At 36.3% G+C, this 24,135-nt stretch overlaps 1 protein-coding gene across 1 annotated transcript in view; it reads left to right on the top strand.

The window, feature by feature from the left end:
- ZBTB45 (zinc finger and BTB domain containing 45) overlaps nucleotides 1-24,135 on the top strand; it is a 38,176-nt gene that overhangs the window by 1,996 nt on the left and 12,045 nt on the right. The window contains exon 2 of the mRNA XM_053690580.1: nucleotides 845-2,448. Within this exon, the coding sequence (XP_053546555.1) occupies nucleotides 867-2,448 (1,582 nt within the window). The 5' untranslated portion in view covers nucleotides 845-866. The remainder of the gene's footprint in view (nucleotides 1-844; nucleotides 2,449-24,135) is intronic.

Raw genomic sequence — 24,135 nt, 5'->3', positions numbered from 1 at the left:
TCCCTTTAAGATGTTTGTATATAAGGTGGGCATTAAATGTATAGTGTTAGCGATTTTTTTTTTTTTTTTTTTTTTTCCTATTATGATGACATGATGTTTGTGATTTGGATATGTGGGAAATCATTTGACAAAGTTGTCATACAGACACCGAAACGTTATGTATGAGTTTCTGACAATCATTAGTTGATAACTATTGGATGAATTAAATAAGCGTTTTTGACAAAGACCAGTGAGTGCCTTTTTTCTAACAAGGAATGGATATACTTTATTGGAAGTGCACCCTGGCTGATGTGGTATTATAAGACTGCTGATCTCTCCTCAGGAGGATATGTGTGTGTGTATGTATGTGTGTGTGTGTGTGTGTGTATATATATATATATATATATATATATATATATATATATATATATATATATATATATATATATATATATATATATATATATATATATATATATATATATATATATATATATATATATATATATTGTATTAGGCTACAATGTGTGATTTTGGGATGGTGGTGTGCCGCAGGATTTTTTAATATAAAAAAGTGTGCCACTGCAAAAAAAAGTGTATATGTGTATATATTTGCTCCTTAGGTCTTATGAGCCTGCATAGCCTTCAACAGAGTATACCAAAGAAACCCATGCAGTTTTGATAACAGGAGTAAATAAGCACATTTCTTAAAACTGCATTTTGTATCTGAATCGTGAATGCTTGTTTGACTTTACTGTCTCTTTATAATCTTTCATTAAAGTCATGTTAAAAATAATTCTGCTCTTAATAATTTTTTTTTTTTTTTTTTTTTTATATTAACTACTGTATTCTGCATTGTACATAGGAAATCGCACAAAAGAAGACCAATGGCTGATGCAGTACATTATATCCACCTTCAAAACTTTAGCAAGTCTCTCCTAGAGACTCTTAATGCCCAACGTTTGGGTGGTCATTTCTGTGATGTTACTGTTCACATCCATGATGCAACTCTGCGAGCACACAGATGTGTATTGGCTGCTGGAAGTCCCTTCTTTCATGACAAGCTTCTGCTGGGCTACTCTGAGATTGAAGTCCCACCAGTAGTACCCACTCAGGTGGTACAACAGTTAGTAGAATTTATGTACAGTGGTTCCTTGGTTGTTGCACAGTCTGAAGCCTTACAGATTTTGACAGCAGCAAGCATTCTACAAATTAAAACAGTCATTGATGAATGTACACAAATCATATCTCAGAGCCGGTCCAACAAGCCAGTGTCCATTGCAAGTGCGTTGTCATGTGGTCCTCAAGGTAGATCTTCCAATAACAAAATTCAAGAACAGTCTGCTAAGGATGCCGAAGCACCAATAATGGGTCTAAGAGACTCTGGTTGTTCAGTGCCATCTGCTTTAAGAAACAGTGACATACCAATCATATCTCAATTAGGTTCTGTCAATGAAGGTCCTAAAATATTGTGTGCTTCAGAGATACGGTACAAATTAAGAGATATGCTTTCATCACAACAAAGACAGCTATCTGACGTGAGAGAAGTAACTGTGTCTGAGGGAGAACCAGTATCAGATGGGGAAGGCATATCAGCAACTTACTTAACACAGGCAGAAGCGCCACAGAGCTGTCATAGTCGAAAACAGCGTCAGCCAGTGCGCCTTCAACTTTCTGATTCTCTTCCTGTGATAATTAAAGATGAAGATGAAGAAGATGAGACTGTTGATGATGATGAAGACCATAATGGGAGAGATGGAGAGGAAGAAGAAGAGAAAGTTAATGTATTCAGCGAGTGTGGTTCTAGTTTTCCAAGTTGTGTAGAAAATGAAAAAGTCAGAAGTCCAGAAGAAAAAGAACCCAATGCAGGAACTGAGCAAAAAGACTCCTCTGGACAGATGGAATTTACGCCAGAGGGAACAGATTTTTTTACTAACCAGGATGTATTCTCTGAAACATTTATACCTCCTTGGCAGAATGAGGAAACCATTGCTGAAGGAGCTAGGGAGAGCTCAGTGGACAATGAGAAATTCCGCCCAGATTGCAGTTTAGATGGTTCAAGCTTAAGAAATTTAGCAGTGGTTGCTAGCTCAGATTTTAAATCAAGTCCTCCTTTCAACTCTCGAGCTGGTGAATCCAGAGGACTTCCATTTGTGACATCTATCTTAAGTAGAGATTTAAAAAACTCGGCAGCTGTTGGTTCAAACACTTCAAGCATCTTCCAGTTTCACTTAACCCATCCTAACCAGACACAGTCTGGAATAACTCAAGGTTTCTTCAGTGTTCAGCAAGAAGGTTCCACTAATGTTGTACAAATGAGTTCAAATATGATCTCTGGGTCCTTACAGAATGACCCAGCACAACGTCCTGGACCTTCACGTAACCCAGACCCTTCCTATGTATGCAGCCATTGTCAGAAGACCTTTAGCTCTCGGAAAAATTACACAAAACACATGTTTATTCATTCAGGTAAGAAATTGTTTTTTTAAATTGTTAATCACCTCCTATCCCAGGAAATAAGGTCTCATATATTTTTAATTTTATGGGATATCATTCCTCTATTTTAATTCTCGAAACAATTTAGTGTTCCTCTAAATAAGACATTTCTTTTTAATCCATTTTTTGCCACGCCAGAAATTATTTTATTTTTTTATTTTTTTTGAGAACTCAGAAGTCCCACATACAGTTTTATTTAATTCTTGATGTGTTGATGCAAGTCAACAAACGGGAGGCTACACTTTGAAACTTTTACTCTAGTGTTTATTACATCTGAGTAAGGGATTATGTTTTCTCAAACTGTACATCTGAGTTAGAGACTAAGTTGCCTCAATGTCATGTAATAAACATTATAGATGGAAGGCCCAGAGTGTGTTGTCTCCCTTTTGTTGATTCTGTTCAAGGCTTTTGGACTATATACAAGTTTGGCTGGGCAACCTGGCTAGCTGAATTTTCAAGAAGTGAGTGCATTTTCATTTGAGACAAGATTCTCATGATTATTTTCAAAGTGTGCCTCCCTGGACTGAATTGGCCAAGTACTGTAAATTTTGCCAAGCAAAGAAAATGTAAATGCTGATAAAACATTTTATTTTGAGATCATTTACAGTGCAGTGGTACTAAATTATTCTACACGTTTGTTTAAAAAAAAAAACAAAAAAAAACTTTATATTATTATTATTATTATTATTAAAATTTATTTGTAGTGATCCAACAGGTTCTGCAGCGCTAGCCTTTACAAGCAGCGTAGGTTTATATATTGATACAGAATAACAATTGAAAAATACAAATTTGCCAATAAACAGTCTGTCTTATAGCTTATAACACGTTTGTGTTGCTCTTTTCAATATAAAATAAAAGCCTGTAATGTTAGGTACATTTGTTAGCTTTACTCCGTTTGGAAGCTGTCTTTGCATAGTACACGATCAGGTTTCGCATACTAATAGAACGTTTTATTTAGAAGATGGTTTTATATTCCCATTTATAACTCGGAAAGCAAGAACAGCATGACTGCCATATATAGAATGTGTGTGCAAGAGTTATTATTACAGAGTTTAAATTGGTTTCAGTACAGTTTATTTTAGGGATGTAGGCTGTAGCTCAGTAAAAAGACATTTGTACGGGTGCTGTCACATTCATTGGTGTGGACAATATTTATCAGTTTCTTTCAGAACCTTGAATATTCTAATAGCAAATGTAAGGTTAGGAAAATTAATACTGAGGGATACGAGAAAGATTACTTGTCTGTCTGTTGCCTTCCAGCTATCATTGCAAAATAGTTTACAGCTGGATATAAAACGCATAACCATTTTTTTTTTTAATTTTTTTTTTTTTGTGTGATTGACAGCATAACATTTTTAAACAGTTTCCTTTTTAATTCTATTGTCAAATTTGCTTTGTTCCCATGCTATTCTTTGTTGAAGAGATACATAGGTAGTCATCTGGAGCACTACACAGCAGGAAATAGTGCTCTTGCAAAACTGCTGCCATATAGTGCTCCAGAAATGGGCAGGCTCCAAAACTTAGGTTCTGCAAAAGATACCAAGAGAACAAAGAAAAATTCATTTGAATTTTTTAATCTTTTTTTTTTTTTTTTTTTTTTTTTTTTTTTTTATATATCGCATGCTCTGTCTGAAACAAACATTTTGGGTTTTTAATGTGTGAATATGTTAATTTACCATTGTAATAGAAATATTTCTCATTGAAACACAGTGATAGTGAAGGAGCATAATTCTCCAAATAAGACAAATGGTGGGAGGAGTTTGGCTATTGGAAAATAATTGTAGCAAAAAGGATGTTTTTTTTACATTTAGACTCGGCTATTGTATAGCAACACAACAGGGATGTCTTGTAATTACAAGCTCTTTGCTGTCCATTTAAAAGGATAGTCTAGTTAAAATTAATTTTTCATGATTCAGATAGAGCATGCAACTTTCTAATTTACTCCTATTATCAAATTTTCTTCGTTCTCATGCTATCTTTATTTGAAAAAGCAAAAATGTAAGCTTAGAAGCCAGCTCATTTTTGGTTCATCACCTGGGTAGCGCTTGCTGATTAGTGGCTACATTTAGACACCAATCGGCAAGCACTAACCAGATGCTGAACCAAAAATGGACTGGCTTCTAAGCTTACATTCTTGCTTTTTCAAATAAAGATACAAAGAGAATGAAGAACATTTGATAATAAGAGTAAATTAGAAAGTTGCTTAAAATTGCATTCTCTATTTGAATCGCAAAAGAAAAAATTTGGGTTTAGTATCCCTTTAACAGGTAATAACTATAAAACTGTACTTTAGACTAGCAATATGAATATGGCTAGCCTTGTCTGCAGACTAAAGCTTCAATTTGCTGCTCCAAATAAGGCAAATGGTGGGTGAAGTTTGGCTATTTAAAAACAAAAATGGCATAGATGTTTGTTTTAAAAACATTTATTTATACTTGGATGATATCATGGTGGATTCTTTTTTTTTTTTAGTTCAAATCTGTTTTAAAAAATAAAATTATTTTTGAATAAAAATCTGTCTAAAGATATATCTTTCTATTTAAAGGGACAGTCTACTCTAGATGAGGAGTTGTTCTTGTTGTTTAACCCTTTCCTGAAAGTTTCTACATTGGAACAACTGTTCCGATGTAGACAAATTGAAATCACGCGATCGGGCACACAATCGCAAGATTTCAATTATTGGATCGGGTCTGGGGGGCGTTCCTATAACCCTAGGAACGCCCTCCAAACTGAGATCAAATCTGAGAAGCACAGTAGGCTTCAGGACAGCCGTTGGCTATGACGTTCTATTCTGTCATAACGGCTTTAAAGCCCAGTGTAATTATGACGGAATATAACGGCGTTAAAAAAAGTGGATAATCCCTTTATTACCCATTTCCCAGTTTTGCATAACCAACACAGTTTTATAGTAATATACTTTTTACCTCTGTGATTACCTTGTATCCAAGCCTCTGCTGACTGCCCCCTTATTTCAGTTCTTTTGGCATAGTTTCATTTTAGCCAATCGGTGCCCTCTCATAGGTAACTCCACAGGCATGAGCACAATGTTATCTATATGGCACACATGAACTAACACCCTCTAGCATTTGGCAGTTTTTTTTTTTTTAAAGATAAGAGGTGGCCTTCATGGGCTTAGAAATTAGCATGTGAGCCTAACTAGGTTTAACTTTCAACTAAGAATAACAAGAGAACAAAACAAATTTGATAAAAGTAAATTGGAAAATTGTTTAAAATTGCCTGCCCTATCTGAATCATGACGGTTTAATTTGGACTAGACTGTCACTTTAACCCCTTAAGGACTGGGCATTTCAGCCAAAAGACTAGAGCATTTTTGCCATCACTTGTATTATGCCCAGCAGTGCAGTGTTAATTTTGACGGCAAATTTCAATTTAGTCTTAGTTTTAGTCTTTTGATTAAAATGCCATTTTAGTTTTAGTCGTATTTTAGTCATCTGCATTGTTTTAGTTTTAGTCGACTGAATCTCCAGTAGCTTTTAGTCGACTAAAATCTAAGGGGTTTAGTTAAAGTGTAATGCATTATTTAAGCATTTCTCTATAATTTGCAAACTGATTATATACTCCAGGAGTAAACATAACACCTGTTAATATTTATGGTATTAAGGTTTAAACATGCAATACAGACACAGATTTAGCCGTTGTGATATGTAACGTCTTTATTAAACTTAAAATGAAATAAAACCAAGTTTCATAAACAAACAGAAGTGCAACTTTAAAATATAAAAAATCAAAACTGTATTGGCTGTTTTGCACATATTACCCAATATAAAAACTAACCGTTCTAGCACAGGCATAACAAACCCATATTCGTGGTTTATGCTTATTTCTATAGGAAGAATCAATTGATTGCCGAAAATTTTACGAATCTGTGAAAAAAGGTTAGCACTGCTCTAGAACTTCCAAACTCATTATATACTCCTGGAGTAAACGTTTATTAACCTGTTTTTATTTGTGGGTTTAAGGTTTGAACATGCAATACAGATTTAACTGTTGTGGTATATAACATGTCTTTATTTATCTTAAAATTTTCTAAAATTTTACAAAAGAAAAGTAATTGGATATGGATGGATTATAACACCTTGCATAAAATGTTTTTGTCAGCAAATTTTGATTTAGTTTTAATCATAGTCTTTTGACCAAAATGTCATTTTAGTTTTATAGTCATTTTAGTCTAGTTTTAGTCAATGAAATTAACACTGCAGCGGTGAAGGGGTTAATTTGTAGCTTGTATAGAGTATCCTCACACATCCCACCCCCTGATTCCTCCCAAATCCCTCTCAAACAGCTTGCTTCCCTTGACATATATTATGATTTTGTCAAAATTCAAATAAAGATTTATATTTTTCATAGATGTGTACAATGATAGTGTCCTAGTTTTACTATTTCCACAATCATTCTGGAATTAAATCTTAGGTGTTGTGTGATATACCCCACAATGGTCTCCCCCATTAAGAGATTATATATCTATATATCTAACTTTTTTTTTTTTTTTTTTTTTTTTTTTTTTTTTTTCTGCATTGTAGGATCCCTCCTCTTATTTGCCACAATCTTAGGTACTGGCAGCTTGTAGTAGTTTTCTGTAGTGTAGCTTTCCCGCCCTCTTATCCCATCCCTCAGTATCATAAGCCAATTCCCCATCTCCCTCCTTCCCTCTCCCTGCCGCTCTTAGTGGGGTTCTTTTTGTAGCCCAACAGTCCCGCCCCCCCTCCAGCAATGGGCCTCCCACCCACCAACGATCGGCGCCACCGCTGCCTGATGCAGAGAGGGCCACATAGTGGCCCTCTCTTCATCGGTACCTCTGCCCGTCTATTTCTTCACTGCCCCACTCATGGCATATGCAGAAATAGCGTGATCTCTCTAGTTTTAGCGAGATCGCAGCAGAGAGGCCCAAGTTGTTAAGGATTAAGATACAGGATACATTATAATCCAAAGGTTATCCATCCTAAAATAAAGATTCATTTTTATTTATGTAGCATATGGCTGTAATGTTTATTTTACTTATAAACTAAAGTGACATAAAACCCCAAATTCTGTTTCATAATTCAGATAGAGTGTAACATTTTCAACAACTTTCTAATTTGTGACTGCAGATATAACATGCCTCTTTACAGCAAAACTGTTCTAAAATAAACATATAAAGGGGCATAAACCCCAATTTTTTTTATTTTTTATGATAGAGTATATCATTTTAAACAACATTCCACTTCTACTCTCAAATGTGTTCATTGTCATGGTATCCTTTGTTGAAGGAGCAGCAATGCAGTACTGGAGCCTAGCTAAGCACATTGGGTAAGCCAGTGACGAGGCATATATGTGCAGCTGCTAGAAGCCCACAAACAGCAAGTCTCGGTTATCACTTGACAACCAACACTGCTTGGGCTTCCAGCATGTCGGACATAGATCTGTTATGCAGTACGCTGGTCTTTTTTACCGCATGCCATAGATCTACGTCCCCATTGTGTAAGCGGTAAATCCCAGTGCAATTCTATGTACACACACTCAAACCCTTCCTAAGTTTCAAGACACTCCATGAATAGAAGATTGTTAGAAGTAGAATAGATCTGTACAAGGATCTAAGTGTGAGGAGGGAGGGGGCAAGCAGTAAAAATGAGTGAGAACTATGTTGGCATTGTTTTAGTTTAAATAAACAATTTAATCATTAAAGGGACACTGAACCCAATTTTTTTTTCTTTCGTGATTCAGATAGAGCATGCACTTTTAAGCAACTCTAATTTATTCCTATTTAGCAATTTTTCTTCGTTCGTCATCTAAGCTTCTTTTTTGGTTCAGTACACTGAACAGCACTTTTTTTTGTTTGTTTGTGGATGAATTTATCCACCAATCAGCAAGAACAACCCAGGTTGTTCACCAAAAATGGTCCGGCATCTAAACTTACATTCTTGCTTTTCAAATAAATATACCAAGAGAATGAAGAAAAATTAATAATATGAGTAAATTAGGAAGTTGCTTAAAATTGCATGCTCTATCTGAATCATGAAAGAAAAAATTTGGGTTCAGTGTCCCCTTTTAATCATTTTAATTCGTTAAATAAAACGAATTACATTTAACCAATTATGATTATTTCTCCTTCCAATAAAGTACAGTTTAAAAGTCAAATATAAATGATTAACTTATTAAACTGGTGATGTCTTACCTTCCATTAATTTCATAATCATATATATTTATATCTATCTTATGCTATATAACTAAATCAGTACATTTCTGATATAACTGGAGAAATAATCTGAAAAGTTTTTCTAGAAATGAAAACTTTATGTAGAAAACCATAATTTAAACCAAGGCTTACTGACTAGTAATTTAAATTGTGATTAAAGGGACTGTATTACTGTGAAATAGTTTTTCTCTTAAAGGGATAGACTACACCTTAGTCATTTTAAAAGTCTTACCTTAGATTAAGCAGCAAATAGCCTCCTGCTTTTTTTCTATATCATGCAGCAGGAATGGTAAAAAAGTTAATTTAAAATAAATATTATTTCTGGCTGCATATGGCATCCAATCAGAAAAGGCTCATTAGTTGTGTCAACAGACTGTCAATGCTATTCAGCAGAGTGCCAGGGTGAAGCCCGGATTGTGATGTCATCAGTGGGCAGAGCTTGCAGCCATTTCAAAGTGGGCAGAAACAATATTCATTTTAAAATTACTTTTTTACTGATCCTGTTGCATGATATAGAAAGGGGTTCAGGAGGTTATTTGCAGATTAATCTAAGGTAAAACTTGAAAGGGACACTGAACCCAATTTTTTTTTTCTTTCTTTCGTGATTCAGATAGAGCATAACATTTTAAGCAACTTTCTAATTTACTCCTATTATCAAATTTTCTTCATTTATTTGAAATGTAAGTTTAGATGCCGGCCCATTTTTGGTGAACAACCTGGGTTGTCCTTGCTGATTGGTAGATAAATTGATCCACCAATAAAAAAGAGCTGTCCAGAGGTCTGAACCAAAAAAAGGTTTAGATGCCTTCTTTTTTAAATAAAGATAGCAAGAGAATGAAGAAAAATTGATAATAGGAGTAAATTAGAAAGTTGATTAAAATTGCATGCTCTATCTGAATCACGAAAGAAAAAATTTAGGTTTAGTGTCCCTTTAAGATGACTAAAGCATAGACTGTCCCTTTAATGTATTTCCAATGACTTGTAATACCAGCTAAAGAGTATAGAATATATGAGAAATTGCATTGTCAGGATTTAATAGTGTATATGAAATTGCTGGTTTTATGCTTTGAAACCACAGCCTATTACAATGGGTTGAGCTTGCAGGTAAAATATATCATTGTTATCCCTTTGTGTACACACACTTGCTTCCTAATCTATCTGTTTGTAAACCAAAGCCTGATACTTAGAGAGAACAATGGAAAATTATAATTTTATGAGTTATCTTCTTTACCCCATTGGGAGTGTAATTTCTTCGGCTGGCTGTGTTTATATTGCCTGTCAATAGCCTGGACTTAAGTCCAGAAACTTTCAGTATACCGCAGGCTAAAATGGCTATTTCAAATGCCAAAATAAGGGTAAACAAGCTACTTGTAAACAATTTAATACGCTCCAGCAGGTAAAATGGATTATTGGGAACAAATTAAAGGGGAGACATATTTTTTTGTGTAAACTGTCCCTTTAAAATCTATTTCATTTAAATCATATCCACCCTGCCTGATAATACTACAGCATTTTCTGCTATCCAAAGCACAAGTTAATTGCATAATTTAAGATGCATTTATTGGATGAAAAATTGTGCAATAAACATTGAAAAATTGTAGTAATTGCTTTTTGCTCCTTTTAGTTTAGTGTTGGCGGCATTTTAGCCAGGTGGTGCACCCTAAGTTCTTGGGGAGAACACTGGAAATGTCTTATTACCAGGTGTTTACTGTTCCTTTAATTAGTTTGTAGAGCTGCTGAAAACTGCTTTCTTAAAGGGACAGTCAACACCAGAATTTGTGTTTAAACAGATAATCCCTTAATTACCCATTCCACAGTTTTGCATAACCAACAGTTATATTAGTATTTTTTTTACCTCTGCGATTACTTTGTATCTAAGCCTCTGCAAACTGCCTCCTTATTTCAGTTCTTTTGACAGACTTGCGTTTTAGTCAGTCAGTGCTGACTCCTAGGTAACTTCAAGTGCGTTAGTTTGTGTGTCATATAGATAACATTGAGATAATGCCCTCTAGTGGTGAAAAACTGTCAAAATGCATATACGTACATAAGAGGCAGCCTTCAAGGTCTAAGAAATTAGCATATGAGCCCACCTAGGTTTAGCTTTCAAATAAGAATATCAAGAGAACAAAGCAAAATTGGTGATAAAAGTAAATTGGAAAGTTGTTTAAAATTTCATTCCCTATCTGAATCATGAACATTTTTTTTTTTTTTGGACTTGACTGTCCCTTTAACCCCTTAATGACCAAGGACGTACGCCACACGTCCTCAAAAAAAAGACAGTTAATGACAGAGGACGTGTGGCGTACGTCCTTGGTCTGGAAAGCAGCTGGAAGCGATCCTGCTCGCTTCCAGCTGCTTTCCGGTTATTGCAGTGATGCCTCGATATCGAGGCATCCTGCAATAACCCCCCATGGCCATCCGATGCAGAGAGAGTCACTCTGTGGCCCTCTCTGCACCGGACATCGATGGCCGGTATTGTTGGTGGGTGGGAGCAAGCCTGGGAGGCGGGTGGGCGGCCATCGATGTGCAGAGTAGAGGGAAGGGGGGCGGGATCGGGGGCGGGTCAGCCGGGAGCGAGCACGGGAGCGCGCACTTGCACAGGGGGCGGCGGGCGGGCGCGTGCACGGGGCGGGAGCGGGAGGGAACCGCTACACTGCAGAAACAAAAAAGTTTTGAAAGTTTAAATTAACAGCTAAGGGATCTGGAAGGGGTGGGGGGTTGGTCTTGGGGGGGGGGGGGAAGCTACACTACAGAAAAGGGAATTTTTTTTTTAAAAAAAGGCAACTTTTTTACTAAACTGGGTACTGGCAGACAGCTGCCAGTACCCAAGATGGCGCCCATTAAGGCAGAGGGGGAGGGTTAGAGAGCTGTTTAGTGGGGGATCAGTGAGGTTGGGGGCTAAGGGGGGATCCTACACAGCAGCATATGTAAATATGCTAAAAACACACAAAAAAAGCCCAAATATAGCTTTTATTTTAGTACTGGCAGAGTTTCTGCCAGTACTTAAGATGGCGGGTACAATTGTGGGGGAGGGAAGTGAGCTGTTTGGGAGGGATCAGGGGGTCTCATGTTTCAGGTGGGAGGCTAAGCTCTACACTAAAGCTAAAATTAACCTTACAAGCTACATAATTAACCCCTTCACTGCTAGCCATAATACACGTGTGAAATGCAGCAGCATTTGGCGGCCTTCTAATTACCAAAAAGCAACGCCAAAGCCATATATGTCTGCTATTTCTGAACAAAGGGGATCCCAGAGAAGCATTTACAACCATTTGTGCCATAATTGTACAAGCTGTTTGTAAATGATTTCAGTGAGAAACCTAAAATTGTGAAAAATTTAACGTTTTTTTTTCATTTGATCGCATTTGGCGGTGAAATGGTGGCATGAAATATACCAAAATTGGCCTAGATCAATACTTGGGGTTGTCTACTACACTACACTAAAGCTAAAATTATACCTAAAACTCCCTACATGCTCCATAATTAACCCCTTCACTGCTGGGCATAATACACGTGTAGTACGCAGTGGCATTTAGCAGCCTTCTAATTACTAAAAAGCAACGCCAAAGCCATATATGTCTGCTATTTCTGAACAAAGGGGATCCCATAGAAGAATTTACAACCAATTAAGCCATAATTGCACAAGCTGTTAGTAAATAATTTCAGTAAGAAACCAAAAGTTTGTGAAAAAAAAATGAGTAAAAAAGTGAACGATTTTTTGTATTTAATCGCATTTGGCGGTGAAATGGTGGCATGAAATATACCAAAATGGGCCTAGATCAATACTTTGGGATGTCTACTAAAAAAAAATATATACATGTCAAGGGATATTCAGGGATTCCTGAAAGATATCAGTGTTCCAATGTAACTAGCGCTAATTTTGAAAAATAATGGTTTGGAAATAGCAAAGTGCTACTTGTATTTATTGCCCTATAACTTGCAAAAAAAGCAAAGAACATGTAAACATTGGGTATTTCTAAACTCAGGACAAAATTTAGAAACTATTTAGCATGGGTGTTTTTTGGTGGTTGTAGATGTGTAACAGATTTTGGGGGTCAAAGTTAGAAAAAGTGTGTTTTTTTTTTTTTCAATTTTTTCCTCATATTTTATAAAAAAATGTTTATAGTAAATTTATAAGATATGATGAAAATAATGGTATCTTTAGAAAGTCCATTTAATGGCAAGAAAAACGGTATATAATATGTGTGGGTACAGTAAATGAGTAAGGGGAAAATTACAGCTAAACACAAACACCGCAGAAATGTAAAAATAGCCTTGGTCTAGAAAATGGAAAAGTGCTGTGGTCATTAAGGGGTTAATCACTGTTTCCAAGAGGCCATAAAGGTAAATAGAGCAAGAGGATTTTGCATTTCAGAGAAGTAATCAAGTTTTCCTCTAAGCTAGTTTGGTCAGCCAAAAAAATGATTTATGTTGTATGGTTATGCCCACCTCCAGCCTTGGCCTTGCTTTTCTCTACATCCTCAACTAATTGAGTAGTCTCATCACTCTGTGCCACTGGTTTTGAAAACTGTCCTCAGACCACCCTAACAGACCACATGTTGAGGATATCTGAACTGGAGCACATGTGAAATAATCAGCTGATTAGTAAACATTATTTTACCTGCTCTCATCCAAGGTAATCTTAAAAACCTGGCCTGTTGGGGGGGGGGGGGGGGGGGTTGCACATCTTGGAGCCTAGATTGATGCTAATGAGTGTGCATGTGTTTTATTTAGTCTATCAGTGAGGCTTTGTGTGCAAGAGCATACTTATCAGTAGCTAAGGGGCTAATTCTATAAAATTTGCCAGTCTAGACAGAGTTTTCCACTTCAACACTCGCAGCCCTCATGAAATTCTATTAAAAAAATAAAATTAAAAAAAAAAGGGTCTGTCTGAGTGGTGAGATGTCTCCTATAGAAATAGTGAGAGCTCTCTTTTACTTAAAGGACCACTCAACACTGGCTAATTTGTATATCCATGCATAGATTATTAAAAAAACATATATGCACTCGCCACCGCCGTGAAACGAGCGCAGGCTTTTTTATTTTTTTATATTTTGTAACTTTCTTGTCCCATGTTGTTGGTATTCCAAGCACAGACTAGTATACGTATACCAGTCTGTGAACGAGCAGACATGCATACATGATGCCAGAATGCGCACAGTTTCTTACAGCTGTGAGGTCTCCCGCTAAAGCATCCGCAGCCTGCAATAAGTCAGCACACAGGTGACTTTGTTGTGCGCTTGCTTATGTAACATTTGTTATGCTTTAAATCAATGGCTGCCAGGTATCTCATTATGTTTAAAAATACTTACTAGTTTTATATAGAAGCAAATTTCTTAATTTACCCATAAATGACCCAACTATGATGAAAGAGAACAGCTCCAGCTTTACTGAACATGCACATGAGCTTCTCCCTATTATGCTGATATAGTTTGCATTATGGAGTGAGCGTGATGGGGGGGGGGGGGCGGTGTTAACGTGAGCGTGTGCGGGGTCATGTGAATAAACAATATGCAAATTGACGCTCCTCCTATTGGCTGCCAACAGTTGTCCATCAACATGAGGATTATCCTCCCCAGGAGAGGGGCTGGCGGCCTTTCTTTGGCAGAATGAAACAATCAGCATTTTATAATTAATTTAAAAGTTTTAATTCACATATTTTAATGTTGTACTGCAGACACATTCCTTTTTAAATGTACTATGAGCTGTTATAATTATTTCAGTGTTCCTTATTATACGCATTGAGTGGTCACAACGGAGGACGTACAGAGGGAGACCCCGGCGCATGTTTAAACTTCAATATTATGCCTAATACAAATCAATCATGATGTTTTCAGTGCAATGTACCTTAAATTCACTGTTATATTTGTATGCAAAGGTTTTCTAAGTAATTTCGTTGTGTTTTTTTTTTTTTTTTTTTTTTTTTTTTTTTTTTTTATTATAGTATTTTGATTAGTTTGCCACCTTTTTTAAGTTGCGAGAGAAAAACAGTGAGTGTAGGGTGGAAATGTTTACAGAATTACGAAGGGATTTGAGACAATTTCATACACTCAATGTTCAGCCCATTTTTAAATCAAACAATAACATGTTGTGTTTTTGTTTGTTTTTCACCACATACGTGACCACACCACGTATACTCAAATTATTTACACTGTGCTTTTTAGAATCAGGTACTAAGTGCAGTCACCTGGTGCATTTTACATGTGGAGCCTTTATTGTAACACTATTGCAAGACTTTTTTTAAAGAAACAAATGTACACTTTGTTTTAAATAAAAGCTTTTTGCATTACTCTTGTTTCACAAACAAAAAATGCTTCTAGTAAAATCTGTTACGATTTCATTGATTGAATTTACACACAACTTGTGGAGTAAAAACGGAGACTGGGAGAATGTAAAGACCAAAACCTTGTAAGGCGGGAGAGGTTGGTGAAGTTTGTGACAGGGTGTGTTGGCGTGAGCAGACTAGATTTGCTGTGCTGGAGAGTAGAGATTAGATGTGCTGCACGTGTGTTTGACGGTCAATTAATGCCTGTGTTAAAGGAACAGTAAATTGTCATGCTATAGAATAACATTGGCTAAGTCTAAATGTTTCTATAAAAAAAAAAAAAAACCCTAAACAATGGACCATTCGGTTTAACAAGTACATACTAAAAAGGTTTTATTAGCGTTTACTAAGAATTTTAAATGAGTATTTTATATATATATATATATATATATATATATATATATATATATATATATATATATATATATATATATATATATATATATATATATATATATATATATATATATATATACACACACACACCTCCCAGCGTAGTGGTTCCATGCCTGTGATCTCTGCAATAGGTTGTTGCAGTGATCACATGGGCAAATAGGCAGAGGAGATACTATATTGATCTGTTTCTGTCATCACCTCACTTGCGATTCAGCTTCCAGTCAGGCAGAATCCTTACTATATTGCAGAGGAGCTTTTTAGTAGGCAACTTTGTATTTTCAGTATTCGCTCTATAGAGCCATCAGTAGATCAGCTCACCTATTTATTTACCCATAGAAAATATCTATCTATATCTATCACACAACCGCTTTTAAAAAGCTTTTTTGTTTTTTTGCTGCCCAGTGGGATGCCCGCTTAGAGGTTTTCAATAATTTTAGGACATTTTATTATAATTTTATTTAAAGTAATAGTCTAGTCAAAACTTAACCTTTCATGATTCAGATAGAGCATGGAACTTTCTAATTTACTCCTATTACTTTTTCTTTGTTCTCTGGCTATCTTTATTTGAATGTAACCCTTGGAGCTGGCACATTTTTGGTTCAGTACCAGGGTAGCGCTTGCTGATTGGTGGCTACATTTAGAGACCAATCGGAAAGTGCTACCCAGGTGCAGAACCAAAAATGGTCCTGCTCCTATGCTTACATAATTGCTTTTTCAAATAAAGAAGAAGAGTCAGTTAATATATAGTGGGGGAGAGAACGCAGAGTTATATGCCTTTTTGCTGCCCAGTGGGACGCCCCCTGGCGCAAATGTTTCCAATAATTATTTTAGTATCTTTTTTTTTTTTTTTTTTTTTTTTTTTTTATATATATAATTTTTACTAATCATATAGAGGGGAGAGAGGGAACCGAGATTTCTACTTGCACCAGTATTTGGTTTTCCTTGCAGCAAGAAAAATGGCGCAAAAACGTTTTTCTTAAACAGACATGGAACCCAAGATTTTTCTTTCTTGATTTAGATAGAGAATACAATTAAAAAAAAAAAAAAAAAAAAGTTACCAATTTACTTATGTTATCAAATTTGCTTCGTTCTTATGTTGTTCTTTATTGAAGAGATATCTAGGTAGGTAGCGTGCACGTGTGTCTGGAGCACTACATAACAGGAAATAGTGCTGCCATCTAGCGCTCTTGCTAATGTATAACATTGTTGTAAAATTGCTGCTATATATAGTTCTGCAGACACGTGCATACTCCTGAGCTTACTTTCTTTTTTTTTTTTTACAAAGGATGGCCAGAAAACAAAGACAATTTTATAATAGAAGTAAATTGAAAAGCTTTTTAAAATTGTATGTCCTATCTGAATTATGAAAGAAGATTTTTATTTTTTTTTGGGGGGGAGGTTTTCATGTCCCTTTTAATAAATCGGGGTCAGATATTAACCCCTCTGGATCTGACTATCAGTCTGAATTAGGGGCGGATTTGTTTTGTGCTGCCCTAGGCACTCAAAATTCTGCTGCCCACCCCACCCCAGGTTTAAGGCCTTTTTTTAGACATATTTTTGGGTCAGGGTGTAAAAAATTAAAAAAATGTCTCTTTAAGTAGATGTTCACCAGGGCTTGCATTCACTCTGGTCACACACGTGTGTATACATATAACATATTTTTAGTTGTGTTTTAAGTCACATGGTTGTATAGATTCAGCAATAAATACTTATTCTTTGCATGTATGACAGATAGACAAACAGTAAATGTACAAGTATTTAGTGACTATTCCATTTAAGTATTTTAATGCCTAATGAAGATGTATTGAAGGGAGAAAGGCATATGCTGTTTCACAGTGGTCACGGTGTAGTGCACACTGCACTGTGTAGTCTGTGTGAGTCTCAATCACGCGGTGGAGCCAGGAAGAATACTGCATTCCCCCTCAGTCCAGGCCAGGCTGCGCAAGTGAGCTCCGCCTCCACTGTCACCACGTCATGTGCACCCACATACAATCCCATGGGACAGCAATAGCTGGGCCCTGGTTGATTTAGCCACCCGGCCCTGAGTTCAGTAGAGTGGCCCTAGGGACTCAAAATTCTGCTGCCCCTTAAAAATCTGTTGCCCTAGGCACCGGCCTCGTTGGCCTATGCCTTAATACGCCCCTGGCCTGACCCTGATAGTGAGCAAAGTGACATTGAAGATGAACACCAACTATCCTCCAACAAAAGAAAGCAAAATCCTATTGGATAAATGGCCAAACCTCTGGAAAGCACTGTAATTTGTATTCCCCTGAATCATAATGTACAGAAATTCCTGTTTTGTTGTGAAGTCTGCAGATATAACTGTAACTAATTTCACCCCAGCAGATTTGTTTTTCTACTTTTTTTTTTTTTTTTTTTTCCTGTCGCCCAAGTTACTTGAAGAAATGGCTGTGCAAACAAATTTTTTGCACAGCAATGCTTGGCCCAAAAGGCCCCCCAGCCATGTAGATTAGACCCCCAATAACCACTACAGAATTTAAAAATGTCTGGGTTCTTACTCATTATGGGCAATGTTCGTAAGCCATCTATAAAATCCTATTGGTCTTCCCGTCCTATATATTAAACTCCTCTCTTCCTAGAAGAACTTATGAATTAATTCAGTTTTCTGCATTTTACAGATAACTCACCTTTAAAACGATCCAAATTATGACCGTTTTATATAAACCCAGGCCCCTAATTGAACATTGAAATAAATTGTTTCCAGGAGTTTATACCCATCTAAGAATAAATGTATTGCTGGGTCCCTGATGCTGGTCAAAGGCAGACTCGTTTATAGAAAAAATCCCCTCACAAAGCGCACCTTATGGCATTTAAATATTGTAAAATGTGTGAGATTCTCACAGGATTATCGTAAACTGGATCCACCTGACTGCCAACCTTATCTAAATATAAGTGCGAAAATTGTTTTGGGACCTTTGTTTCTTTTATTAGGCTATGCTTACCATCTGTTTGTTGACAACTACAGCGATGGCAGAAGCTCTGTTTATTCCACGAAAATTGTTTCTGACAAGGTCATAATTTAAGGTTGGAGGAAAGAAGATTTAATCTCCTGCAACTGAAACGTTTTTTCACTGTAAGAGCAATAAAATTGTGGAATAAATTACCAAAGGAGGTAGTGAATGCCAATTCCCCTAGATAAATTTAAAAATTGTCTGGATACATTTCTTTATATAAACAAAATTCATGGATATGATTGCTAGTATTAAATGGGTCACCTTTTAGTGGGGTTATTTAATCTTAACTTGATCTTTTTGTAAGTATTTTAGATTTGTATAGGTTGAACTCGATGGACTTCAGTCTTTTTTTCAACCTTATCTAATATGTTACCATTACACTAGTATCCCACTCTGTAAAATATTATACTGCTGTGATGCTCTGGCCTCTGGAGCAAATACAAAAGGTTTGCCACAACAGCTAATCTCCAAAAAGCTAAAGGCTGGGGAATCCGTAGCTTTATAGAGTGAAGAACCTTTAGCAGTAAAGTTTTTTGTGACAAAAAAAAAAATGTGTATATGTTGTCAACCATGCACAGTGAGGATACCAGAGAAGTTCCTGGAAAAGGTGGACAATCCAAGCAGCAAAAAACAGTTTTAATTAAACACAGTCGAGTCTGTTACAAAAGGGGAGTGAGAGAGGATTCCTGTTATTGCTGTTTCCTGGTCTGTGTCTCAGACTTGAGATTTACCGCACAGTTTTCAAATACTGGTTAAAATTTTATAATAAAGGTCCTAAAATGACGACATACCATATCAAAAAGGCCATTAACCCTTTGGTTGAACATATCTAAAAACATCCCCTTTCAGAACTGAGATTCATGCCTGCAATTAGCAGCATTGTAATTACCAAAATGGGTTGTCTACTCTTAAAAAAAAAAAAAAAAAATAATAATAATAATAATACTAACATATAAATTCACTATATCAATAGAGAGAAACACGAAGAGGACACGGTAGTGTCCTCTCCATAGAAAGATAGGGATTTCAGCACTCCAGAAAAATAACTCTTTAATAAGAGATATAGATAAAGGCTTAAAATAATTATATATATATAAAGGTTGGTGTTCCCCACCCCAGCGCAACCTGATCGGCGGCCGGGTCCCCTAAATCAAACCACACGTAAATAGTTAATAAATGAATTTTATTACAAGTGCAAATAGATATCAAGTGTTTCTAGATATAAAAAACACATAGAAAAAGCTGGCCAGCTCACAATAGTTGCTTACGATGCAATAATAATTACTTTAAATATAGTTATGGCAAAGTTATTTAGCAACACCCTAAACCAGTGGGTAGCCCTGTGCTTACACAGGAATCTGCTACCATGGATATAAAAAGGGGATCCATGCAAAATAACTAAAAACAGCAAAGAAAATATTGGCAACACCTCTCTGAGGATAACCCAAACTGATTGGAAATATGTTATCATGAGATAAATACCTGAGGCTCTATGCCTAATACTTCTAGGTATAAGCAGAAAAACACATGTAAATTGTTTTTGACATGTAAAGCTTATTTTTACACTTTTGTGTTAATAGACAACACCCTTACCAGAGGATAGCACCAATATAATAAAAGGTTTCAGCTACCATCGTAAAACATATTCAGGATCTATGTCTCTATAAATACTACTAGCGTAATCACAGCAATTATGAACCATGAGCATAGATTGTATCAAACAGGCAAAAGAAGGACATATTAAAAAGTTACTTGTGCTTCATTGCAACATATATTACAGCTGTTGCAAACAAAGTTCACTCTGTTACTTGGTTTCCTAAGGGATGTGTTCCATTTAGTAAATTAGACTCGACAGTCCAAAGATACTTATCGAGTGACTCCTGGATAGTCGGTTCATTCTCCGTTACGTCCTTATACCAAAGCCTGGTCTGGATACAAGACTTGCTTCTTATGGGGATTCCCAAACTGTACTTTCAGCTTGCATGGTTCCAAAGCTGTGTTAGACATTTGCATCAAGCAAACAAATCGAGCCTTGATTCCCAGCTGTGCAAGAGTGACGTTCCACGCCAACGGCCGTTTCACCCCCCACGTGACTTAGGCGTCAATGGGGCTTCCTCAGGGCATATAACCATGCAAGCTGAAAGTACAGTTTGGGAATCCCCATAAGAAGCAAGTCTTGTATCCAGACCAGGCTTTGGTATAAGGACGTAACGGAGAATGAACCGACTATCCAGGAGTCACTCGATAAGTATCTTTGGACTGTCGAGTCTAATTTACTAAATGGAAAACATCCCTTAGGAAACCAAGTAACAGAGTGAACTTTGTTTGCAACAGCTGTAATATATGTTGCAATGAAGCACAAGTAACTTTTTAATATGTCCTTCTTTTGCCTGTTTGATACAATCTATGTTCATGGTTCAGAATTGCTGTGATTACGCTAGTAGTATTTATAGACATAGATCCCGAATATGTTTTACTATGGTAGCTGAAACCTTTTATTATATTGGTGCTATCCTCTGGTAAGGGTGTTGTCTATTAACACGAAAGTGTAAAAATAAGCTTTACATGTCAAACAATTTACATGTGTTTTTCTGCTTATACCTAGAAGTATTAGGCATAGATCCTCAGGTATTTATCTCATGATAACATATTTCCAATCAGTTTGGGTTATCCTCAGAGAGGTGTTGCCAATATTTTCTTTGCTGTTTTTAGTTATTTTGCATGGATCCCCTTTTTATATCCATGGTAGCAGATTCCTGTGTAAGCACAGGGCTACCCACTGGTTTAGGGTGTTGCTAAATAACTTTGCCATAACTATATTTAAAGTAATTATTATTGCATCGTAAGCAACTATTGTGAGCTGGCCAGCTTTTTCTATGTGTTTTTTATATCTAGAAACACTTGATATCTATTTGCACTTGTAATAAAATTCATTTATTAACTATTTACGTGTGGTTTGATTTAGGGGACCCGGCCGCCGATCAGGTTGCGCTGGGGTGGGGAACACCAACATATATATATATATATATATATATATATATATATATAATTTTAAGCCTTTATCTATATCTCTTATTAAAGAGTTATTTTTCTGGAGTGCTGAAATCCAGGTCTTTCTATGGAGAGGACACTACTGTGTCCTCTTCGTGTTTCTCTCTATTGATATAGTGAATTTATATGTGCATCAGGGTCTGCACCCACGCCTAATATTGTATAAATCATATCACCCTACTCCCCAATTATCCGTATATTTTAATATATATATATATATATATATGTGTATATATATATATGTATTTCTCCAATAGTACCAGCACTCGCTATTAAATTGCAGCGTCGGGGTGCTCCCAAGTATTAAGTATGCATAAAAGGTTCCAGTGAACAGAGGCACTCGCCGGTATAGTGAACAAAGTGTTTTTATTCTATCACATCAGAATAAACGTTTTCGTGCGATAATGCCCGTCATCAGACTCCTGTCACACACACACACTGGATATAAAAAGTCTACACACCCCTGTTAAAATGTCAGGTTTCTGTGATGTAAAAAAATTAGACAAAGCTGAAATGTTTAATAACTTTTTCCACCTTTAATGTGACCTAATAAACTACACAACTCAATTGAATAACAAACTGAAATCTTTAAGGTGGAGGGAAGTAAACAAAAAAAATCTAAAATGTGGTTGCATAAGTGTGCACACTCTCTTATAACTGGGGATGCAGCTGTGTTCAGAATTAAGCAATCACATTCAAAACCATGTTAAATAAGAGTCATCACACACCTGCCATAATTTTAAAGTTCCTCTGATTAACCCCGAATAAAGTTCAGCTGTTCTAGTAGGTCTTTCCTGACATTTTCTTAGTCGCGTCCTACACAAAAGCCATGGTCCGCAGAGAGCTTCCAAAGCATCAGAGGGATCTCATTGTTAAAAGGTATCAGTCAGGAGAAGGGTACAAAAGAATTTCCAAGGCATTGGATATACCATGGAACACAGTGAAGGCAGTCATCTTCAAGTGGAACTTCATCTTTCAGCATGACAACGACCCGAAGCATACATCCAAATCAACAAATGAATGGCTTCACCAGAAGAAGATTAAAGTTTTGGTATGGCCCAGACCTGAATCCAATCGAAAATCTGTGGGGTGATCTAAAGAGGGCTGTGAACAGGAGATGCCCTCGCAATCTGACATATTTAGAGTGTTTTTGCAAAGAAGACTGGGCAAATCTTGCCAAGTCAAGATGTGCCATGCTGATAGACTGATACCCAAAAAGAATGAGTGCTGTAATAAAATCAAAAGTTGCTTCAACAAAGTATTAGTTTACCATATTTTTTTATTTTTACTTCCCTTCACCTAAAAGATTTCAGTTTGTTTTTCAATTGAGTTGCATAGTTTATCGGTCACATTAAAGGTGGAAAAAGTTCTGAAATGATTTATCTTTGCCTCATTTTTTTACATCACAGAAACCTGCCATTTTAACGGGTGTGTAGACTTTTTATGTCCACTGTGTGTGTGTGTGTGTATAGAGAGAGAGAGAAAGATATAAAGATATATTTAAAGACAATAGGAAACAATAAGAAAGCAGTATACCCTATGCCAGCACTATCCATAATAAATCTATAGAAGAATAAAGCAATCAACACTGAGTGTGGAGGCTTCCGGTGTGATTGAAACAAGTCCCTCTCCCACAAACATAAAGATGCTTCTAAATCGAGATTAAAAAATACATAATTTTTATTAAACAATTCATATATATAAGTAGTGCAATAATGAATTAAGTGCCTACGCTAAAAAAAGGTGTTGTGTGATACCTATCTACCAATGGCCTTTGGAATAACATTAACAACATAGTCCCATTACAATGTAAAGAGCTCATAAGATGGACCAATAGAGGGTTAAAGGGCCACTAAACCCAAAATCTTTCTTTCATGATTTAGATAGAGAATAGAAATTTAAACAACATTACAATTTACTTCCATTATTTATTTTGCTTCACTTTTTAAATATCCTTAGTTGAAGAAAAAGCAATGCACATGGTGAGCCAATCACACAAGGCTTCTATGTGCAGCAACCAATCAGCAGCTAGTGGGCATATCTAGATATGCTTTTCATCAAAGAATATCAAGATAATAAAACAAATTAGATAATATAAGTAAATTAGAAAGATGTTTAAAATTGCATTCTCTTTCTAAATCATAAAAGAAAAAATGTGGGTGGAATGTCCCTTTAATTGCTTCCAGTGTCCATAGGCCTATAAAAGGCTAATGAAAAAGGCTCATATAGCAATTATGAATTCCCCAAACAGAGTCTCTTAGAAGTGGCCCAAGCTATAGATGTAAAATGTCAGCAGGCAATGTCTGTTGTAATTAGTAGCAGCAATAAAGCAAATCAAGCTATGCAGACGGTATATATCAGCATATAAGCGGTAAGGCAGCAGATAGACAGTCAGTCAGTATAAGCACAGACCAGTTATGAGTGAGTACGTGACAGACCCTCAGATCACACTGGGTATACCACATTCAGGGTACAACCTACTGAGGGCATTGCCCTCGCCTAAGGGACCCTTCTAGTGGGATAATAAACGGATTAGATCTTATGGTTATGGTCCCTCGGCTGGCCTAGCTGAATAGGAAGGGGGCAACATTTATTTCCTCATTTAGGCCCCTTTGTTTCAAAGTGTCCATGTTATGGATTAATTTACAGTCTGCCTGTAGTAGGCGCTTATCTAGGTCACCCCTTCTTCCTTGCAGATCTATTAATTCCAAACCAACTGC

This window comes from Bombina bombina, chromosome 8, assembly GCF_027579735.1.
Source record: "Bombina bombina isolate aBomBom1 chromosome 8, aBomBom1.pri, whole genome shotgun sequence".
NCBI lineage: Eukaryota > Metazoa > Chordata > Amphibia > Anura > Bombinatoridae > Bombina > Bombina bombina.
This window is presented reverse-complemented; position numbering and strand designations above follow the sequence as displayed.